The sequence below is a fragment of the Gadus macrocephalus genome, chromosome 16 (assembly GCF_031168955.1).
Source record: "Gadus macrocephalus chromosome 16, ASM3116895v1".
NCBI classification, from domain to species: domain Eukaryota; kingdom Metazoa; phylum Chordata; class Actinopteri; order Gadiformes; family Gadidae; genus Gadus; species Gadus macrocephalus.
This window is the reverse complement of record NC_082397.1, coordinates 10324752-10332758: the sequence shown is the minus strand read 5'-3', so window position 1 is coordinate 10332758 and position 8007 is coordinate 10324752. Positions and strand designations below refer to the sequence as shown.

Sequence of the window (8007 nt, the reverse complement as noted above, 5' to 3'; positions counted from 1 at the left end):
GGGCCACGAGGCCCTCTCCTTATCTGAATGTGGACCGTTTGGTAGAAGACCCGGTAAAACGCTGAATTTATTCTCATTGGCTTTTTCTGCTTTCTTATCTCGGCCCACAGCCTCAAGCCACACTTGCTTGCTAAACTTTTTTCATTTTTTTCAGCATTGAATCACTGTAATCCCCTAAGTTTCGATTTTTTGGCTGCAGCCTAAATTGTAGTTGTTTACCGGAAGACACTTTTAAATACATTCAGCTCCCAACAGAAGGATATTTAAATTGAATAGGGTCTTAGCGGCTATCAAGATGTTTAGGTTATCCCACATAACAGTTGTTGAGACATTAAAAGACTTCATATTATATTGATGGTGGTGGGCTTAAGACCAAGAGGGTGTTATAAAGGGAGGAAAATGCAGTCAACACTGCATGTACTCAAAAAGTCCCACCGAAGAGCAGGTGGTCTATTGATGGAAGAAGTAGGCCTAAAGGACTGTACTTTCTACAGTGAATACCACCCCTGTTCCTATGAGAAAAGTGAAATAAATCATTCAATCAACAGTTTCTGTTTAGGCGCTATGTGGCTCAGGAGGTAAGGCAGGTTTGCTGCTAAACGGAAGGTTGCTCGTTCGATTGTCAAGGTGTCCCTGAGCAAGGCACCTCACCCTAACTGCTCCCGACGTGCTGGCTGTCGCCTTGCATGGCTGACACCGCCGTCGGTGCATGAATGTTAGCATGAATGGGTGATTGTTAGGCAATATTGTAAAGCGCTTTGAGTGGCCACTGGTTAGAAAAGCCCTACATAAATGCAATCCATTTAATATTACCTTTGAGGTGATGACATGTCCTGCCTCCCTCATCCTCTGGCCAGAATACACTGATATCTCCGTGGTGTGTGGGACCTCGGACATCGAGCTGGCCATTCAGATCTGCCCCGCCATCTACACGGGCTACAACGAGAGCCTGCTTCTCCTGAACCTCGTCAACGACAACAACACCTGCTCAGGGACCCTGGATGTCTGGGCGGTGCCCCCGGTTCTGAGGTTCTCCTTCCCCATCAGGGACGGCAACGCCTGTGGGAGCAACTTTCAGGTGGGTCGAGAACCAGTGTTGCCCGATTGGGCCAGATTTCCTGCCCAATCTGGCAACCCAGAACACGCGATTCTTGACAGGTGTTATACAGGGCGAAAACTATTTATGGGAATTTGAGTAAATTTGCACAAATCCGACAACCTTTGAGAAGAACTGATCTGGAAGAGTTGAGATGAGACATGGGTTGTCTAGTGGGGGGCTGCAAGGTCTTGTGGTTAGGGTATTGGACTACTACCCCAAAGTTACTGGGTCCTTAATTATAAGCCATCAAAGTCACTTTGCAGTCAAATGTATGCCAAATGACTAAAAAGGAGATCATCATTTGAGTTGGACGTCGGATGTTTAGACCCTTAACCTGACACATCTCCAGGTATTTTATGCTGGCTCCCTTTTTCCAAAAAAGTCTCATAAGCAAGTAAAGCAACATTCCCAAAAAACTATTTTTTTCCTCAGACCACCAACTCGCCCGGGACAGGGATCTTTTCCGACTATTCCAACACCCAAAATGTCAACGTGAGTGGCATAGTCCAGTCCTTCGACCCCACCATCGGAACCATCACCTACAACGCCGAGCTCAAGTACTACTACTCCTGTGCCTACCCCCTGGAGTACCTCGTCAACAACACACAAGTAGACGTGTGAGTAAGAAGTCATCTTTGGCATCCACCACTTTATCACTAACTTGGAGCTTTGATAAGCGTCAGAATACTAGTGTAAACCCTAGAGAAGGAAAATATTATATATGTATTATTACAAATAGAACATGGTAACACTTTACAATATGGGTTGAATAATTAACCATTAATTAACATTAGTTGATTCAATTAATTATTATATTATACAGCACAAACATAGGTTAGGATAGTAGGGTATTATTTACCCTCGGCTAAGAGGTAGAGCATTTGTCTTGTAACCGAAAGGTTGCTAGTTCGATCCCCAGCTCCTCCTAGCTGAGTGTTGATGTGTCCCTGAGCAAGACACTTAACCCTAACTGCTCCTGACGATCTGGCTGTCGCCTTACATGGTTGACTCTGCCGTCGGTGTGTCAATGTGTGTATTAACCGATGAAAGTTGCTTTGGATAAAAGCGTCTGCTAAATGCCCTCATTTGAATTGTATTTAACACTATTAAATCATGTATAAATGAATACCTCAGTTAACATGAACCCTGTGCATAAATGATTAGTAGTCCATTATTGAACTTTTAAATTACTGTTAGTTTATACTTATTGCTGTAGGCACTAATGCTGATTAATGGTTTATAAATGTACCCTGATTGTGAAATGTTACCTAGGACTGTCATCCAATGGCTATATAGGGTTTAGGGTTCTGTGTGTGACCTTTGACCCTTATGATCCCCGCGTTTGACCTCCTCCTTCACAGGTCAGCCTCTTCCGTCGCCTTGAAGGACAAAAATGGGAGCTTCGTCAGCACCCTGCGCATGGAGCTGTTTGACGTGAGGATACGATGTCCCTGCGCTTAAAAATAGCATCTAATCCTAGCTATCTTTGTTGTATACAGGCAATGGGTTAACCTAGCTATGAACATCCTAACTGTACCGACAGAGACATATTGTTTCAAATTCTTCTGACAAATGTTGTTGTAAATCGCTGTGGATAAAAGAGTGCGCCCTGAGTGTAAATGTCAATGTAAAGACAAACACAGCACTCACTCTTTTGTTTGATTTATTTGACCAGGATGCCAACTATGAGTCTCCCCTGATCATCCCCAGTCTGGGGGTGGAACTGAGAACCAAGATCTACGTCCAGGTGGTCGCATCCAACCTCACGTCCCAGTAAGAACGTTTATTGAGATGCTATACGCTGATGAAGGAAAGAGAGAGAGAGAGAGAGAGAGAGAGAGAGAGAGAGAGAGAGAGAGAGAGAGAGAGAGAGAGAGAGAGAGAGAGAGAATGAGTGAGTTCGCGAGTGAGAGAGAAAGAGAGAGAGAGAGAATGAGTGAGTTCGCGAGTGAGAGAGAGAGAAAGAGAGAGAGAGAATGAGTGAGTTTGTGAGTGAGAGCGTGAGAGAGAGAGAGAGAGAGAGAGAGAGAGAGAGAATGAGTGAGTTTGCGAGAGAGAGAAAGAGAGAGAGAGAGAATGAGTGAGTTCGCGAGTGAGAGAGAAAGAGAGAGAGAGAGAATGAGTGAGTTCGCGAGTGAGTGAGAGAGAAAGAGAGAGAGAGAGAATGAGTGAGTTCGCGAGTGAGAGAGAGAGAAAGAGAGAGAGAGAATGAGTGAGTTCGCGAGTGAGAGCGTGAGAGAGAGAGAGAGAGAGAGAGAGAGAGAGAGAGAGAGAGAGAGAGAGAATGAGAGAAAGAGGGGGGGGGGAGAGAGAGAGAGATGGAGGACTGCCTGTGACCCTGAACCCCGCTCCTGTCCCACAGGTTCCATGTTTTCCTGGACCGCTGCTATGCCTCCATCTCTCCAGGGCCCTCCGACTCCACCTTCTTCAACCTCTTTGTCCCGTAAGTCATGATAACTGAACACGTAACAGCGTTATGTAACATATGCCTTAAGGGTGATGTATACCACCAGGTGTGAGTGTGATCAGCCATTAACAGCCGTTTTGAAAATCTGCCTCTTCTGACATCACAAGTGGGCGTGTCCACCTACATGTGTGCTGGATTGATCAGTCTACTAGCCTACCCTGTGGACTGCAGCAAACGTTGGTCATCTATCCGTCAAACATCTAGGTGGACACGCCCACTTGTGATATCACTAGAGGCAGATTATCAAAGCCTTGATAATGGCTATCACACTTACACCTGGTGGTATATTATGGGACCTTTAAAGAAAAATGCTTTGTATTATGCAAATTCCTCAAGGAGCTGGCCCTTTAACTAAATCTTTGAAAATGATTATTATCGTTATTATTATTACTAACAAATCGTCGTCTGTATTTACGCGACGCGCCCCAAGGTGCTCAATCGACCCGCTGACCACCATGATGGAGAACGGCGACAGCCAGACGGCACGCTTCTCCTTCTCCGCCTTCCGCTTCATCGAGCAGCAGAACGAGACCGTGTCCACCTACTACCTGCACTGCATCACCCGGCTCTGCGAGAGCGCTGCCTGCAGCACCTTCCAGGTGAGTGACGGCCCCACCCAACAGGCACAGGTGAGGGTGTGTTCGAGATGCATCTTACACCACCCGCACGAGTTGCTCTTGTGATGACATTTCCTCGCTCGTAGTACTTACAGCGTTCCTGTTTGTCTTTGTGGGCATCGCTACACGACATGTCGGGGAAGAACAGTCGTTGGATCTTCATTGTTATGGTTAGCTACATTAGCCTCGCAAACCAGCTCGAAAACAAACAACACAACTTTGCATTGTGCACAGCAAGACACATTATGGGCGCAGCAGGCCATCTTTATTTGTCGAGTTGTACGGACAACCTCCCTTAGAAATTCTATTTATCATGGGGCTGTATTTAAAGCTACAAAAATAATAAAAAATAAAAAAATTAATACAAAATTCAACGCAACTCTGACATTGCCCAGCTGGTGGGGGGTTAATGACGTCATCGTTTGCGTTTCAGGCGTCCACACAAACCCTACACGCATATATATTTGAAACCACCCTGGGACATGGTTTCAGAAATGTGCGGTTTCGGGATCCGCCGGCTCCGTCTGGACGGTCAGCCGAAACGCACAAGACTTAAGGCCCATTCACACCCTACGGTAAATACGGATACGGACCGTTTCGTCCGGTCCCGGAGGTGTTTCGTCCGTAAATTGGTCCATCGCCTCTGAGCTTACGAATCCGGTGTGCTCCGGGAGAACCGGAGCAATGCCACCGGAAATCGAGGCGGCAGTATAGAGTCAAAAGTCAGACCATTCGCGAAAATAGATAGAGTAGTATAATATCTGATATGTTACGTATATATATTGTATTTGACGTTTTGTACTTATATTATACTATATACCTGACCTTTTTATTTTATTGTTCCCCTGCTTTGGCAATGAGTTGTAACTGGTAATTTAACAACATTTTGAGGAGATAATCTGCGGGTTGGTGAGGGGTGTCAAATGACACCGCACACTTTTTGCACTTTTTTTTTGCCGATTTCGGATGACACAAAGTAAAATCATCTCTACAGATGTCATGTTTGCGATTGTCGATGCCGTTTGGGGCGACGGACGAATTTCGTCCTGATCCGGAGGTATGAATCGGCCTTTATGACGGAAGGCTCCAACGGAACGGACGGATCCACAATGCATTGCGCGTCCGTCCCCATTCAAAGTCAATGGGGATCAGTCAACGGACGGAGGTAGTGGGCACGAAGCGTAACGCTACATGCCCACTGCACCGTCAGTCAACGGACGTGGGAAGGCGTGGCTGACGGATGGGGGAGTAGTCTTTGCAGAGGCATCCGTCAGCCAATCAAATCGCTTCGCCGGGTTCTTCCCGCTTCTTCCTGCTTGTTGCGATGCAAGATGACCCGCTTTCCCGCTTTCCAGTATCGTCAGAGCCCGAGTCGCGTCACAGTGCTTAAATTTGCATACGCGGTCTGATTGGATGACGGATCCGTCGCTGACGAAAAAGTTGAAAAATGTTCAACTTTTTGACGGAGCCGGAGGCTCCAACGGAACGGACGGATCCACAATGCATTGCGCGTCCGTCCCCATTCAAAGTCAATGGGGATCAGTCAACGGACGGAGGTAGTGGGCACGAGACGTGAGGCGGCTGGTGTATAGTCCTCTGTAAAGTGCTGTTCGTAGACACGGAGAGCCCTCTCCGTTGCTGGAGAGGCTGTCGGAGACCCTCTCCGTTGCTTACGTGCGCATCCAATATTTTTAACTAACCGTCAACGCAACGGAGACGGCAAGGGCTGTGATTGGTCCTCTAACAAAATAATTCCGGAATCACTTTTCCCGCTTTGACTTTGCTCCTTATTTACTTTGTACATTGTTTACTTTGCACATTAAGGACCAATAAACACCAAATAAGATTTGAAAAGCTTTGGACGTTTATTTACAACACTATTTCCATGGTTTGTAGATCGATAGGACCGCGAATGGCATTGCGTAACCGACATCCCGACGGAAAACTATGAATGCTCGAGGGGTCTCCGTAGTTACGGAGTCGGATTGTGGATTACAGAGTCGGAGTGGTATACTTTGGCCCTCACGTTTGCCTATTGGGTTCTGTGCCCTCAGACGTGCAATGAGAGGAGGAGGAGGAGCGTGACCACCGCAGTGGTGCAGGAGGGGCTGACGGAGCCGTCCCTTCTCACAGTGCCTATTAAGACCAAGGCGGAGGGCAGTACGTATCCCGCCACAAACTGCTCAATCACTTCACTTCAATTCCACTTCATTCAGTTCAATTCAGTTCATATCAAATCGATTCGATTAAATTAAATTAAATTCAGTTCTGTCCAGTTTAATTCGATTTGATTCGATTCAATCCAATACAATTCAATTCAATTCAAAGGTCTAGATTGGCATGGGAAAGCTATATTTACATAAAAAAATGCTATAAGTAAAGCAAGATTGTTTAAAATACAATATCACAATCATCGAAAAGTGGATCTAGTCTACGGATAAACAAAGACTGTGTGTGTGTGTGTGTGTGTGTGTGTGTGTGTGTGTGTGTGTGTGTGTGTGTGTGTGTGTGTGTGTGTGTGTGTGTGTGTGTGTGTGTTTGTGTGTGATAGACTGTGAGAGAGAGAGAAAGAAAGAAAGAAAGAAAGAAAGAAAGAGAGAGAGAGAGAGAGAGAGAGAGAGAGAGAGAGAGAGAGAGAGAGAGAGAGAGAGAGAGAGAGAGAGATATCATGTGTCACTCGTGTGCTATTGTCTTACAACTGATCACATTAACTTTCATTTATTCAGCCTTAATCGCATTTTTGTCTCAAAGGGCCTCACAAGCTAAAATTCTTTGACACCAATGATTTAATCTCTTTATACTTGTTACATCATAATTTGATGCAATTTCCATTTACTTACACTGCTTATATCTTTTCTAGCCACTACGACCAAAGAAGAGGGTAAGCATGTTTTCTCAATAAACGCCACCAAAATTATTACAATTGTTATGATTTTATCACGAATTTAAATATGCATGATATGACATGTATGATTGTTTCACGATGTACCTAATTGATTAAGATTTTATTGTTCGCTCACAGAGCACCCTAGTGGCCAGGGTCAGAACGGCGGGTCCATCGGTCTTGGCATCGCCGTAGGGGTCCTGCTACTTGTCGGAGCCGCGGCGATGCTGACGGCTGCAACCTTCTACCGAAGAATGAGACGGTTGAGCTAGACGACGTCTTAAAGACCCAGGACTGGGAGAAAGTATAGAGATATGTTATGCTTGCTGGCATAATGTAGCACTTTATGTGGAATTATTGGACTATAGCTGTAGGTCTGAGTTACTGTGTCACTACAACTGTTTAAAAGTCCATTAGAACTAAATGGAAAGGGGAAGATAAACGAATAAAGAAGATCAACTGCCATACTACATTGGAGATTGATAAAGACGAAATGATAGAAAGAAAGGTATAATGAAAATGAACCATTATGTACTGTACATTTTCATTGTAGTTGTGAACGATTCCAGGGTAATGTGTGTGCTAACTAATCGTCATGTTTGGAGCTTGCTGAGAACAGCTGGTCTTCTACTATATTAGCAAAGTCCTCCATCTCCTGTTTTCTCTGTCATTCTTGTTGCATGTTGCTTGCAGATCTCATGCATGATTAAATGTTTGAAACATATGCTGTGCTACTGTCTTGAATTCTGTTTTCCCCCCATCGACCTAACCCAACGAACTCAGACTGTTTTTAGGAGGAACATTTGTGTGAATTGTTTTTGCCATGCAGCTGAGTCATATCATTCTTTAATCCAGCAATCACACTATTACAATATCAGAACAAATAAGAAAGCACAAAGTCCTCATGATATAAAGTAATTAGTAAGATACTTGGGCAAAA

The 8007-nt window shown here is 45.0% G+C and overlaps 1 protein-coding gene across 2 annotated transcripts in view; it reads left to right on the top strand.

Moving 5' to 3' along the window:
• Positions 1 to 7791, top strand: part of LOC132474661 (zona pellucida-like domain-containing protein 1) — an 8173-nt gene extending 382 nt beyond the window's left edge. For both annotated transcript variants that reach the window (XM_060075470.1, XM_060075469.1), the window contains exons 2-11: positions 1 to 53; positions 858 to 1078; positions 1532 to 1716; positions 2461 to 2533; positions 2775 to 2872; positions 3462 to 3542; positions 3997 to 4165; positions 6238 to 6343; positions 7044 to 7064; positions 7206 to 7791. The exon at positions 1 to 53 is cut by the window's left edge. In XM_060075470.1, the coding sequence (XP_059931453.1) occupies positions 1 to 53; positions 858 to 1078; positions 1532 to 1716; positions 2461 to 2533; positions 2775 to 2872; positions 3462 to 3542; positions 3997 to 4165; positions 6238 to 6343; positions 7044 to 7064; positions 7206 to 7339 (1141 nt within the window). In that variant the 3' untranslated portion in view covers positions 7340 to 7791. The remainder of the gene's footprint in view (positions 54 to 857; positions 1079 to 1531; positions 1717 to 2460; positions 2534 to 2774; positions 2873 to 3461; positions 3543 to 3996; positions 4166 to 6237; positions 6344 to 7043; positions 7065 to 7205) is intronic.
• Positions 7792 to 8007: the final 216 nt, after the last annotated feature.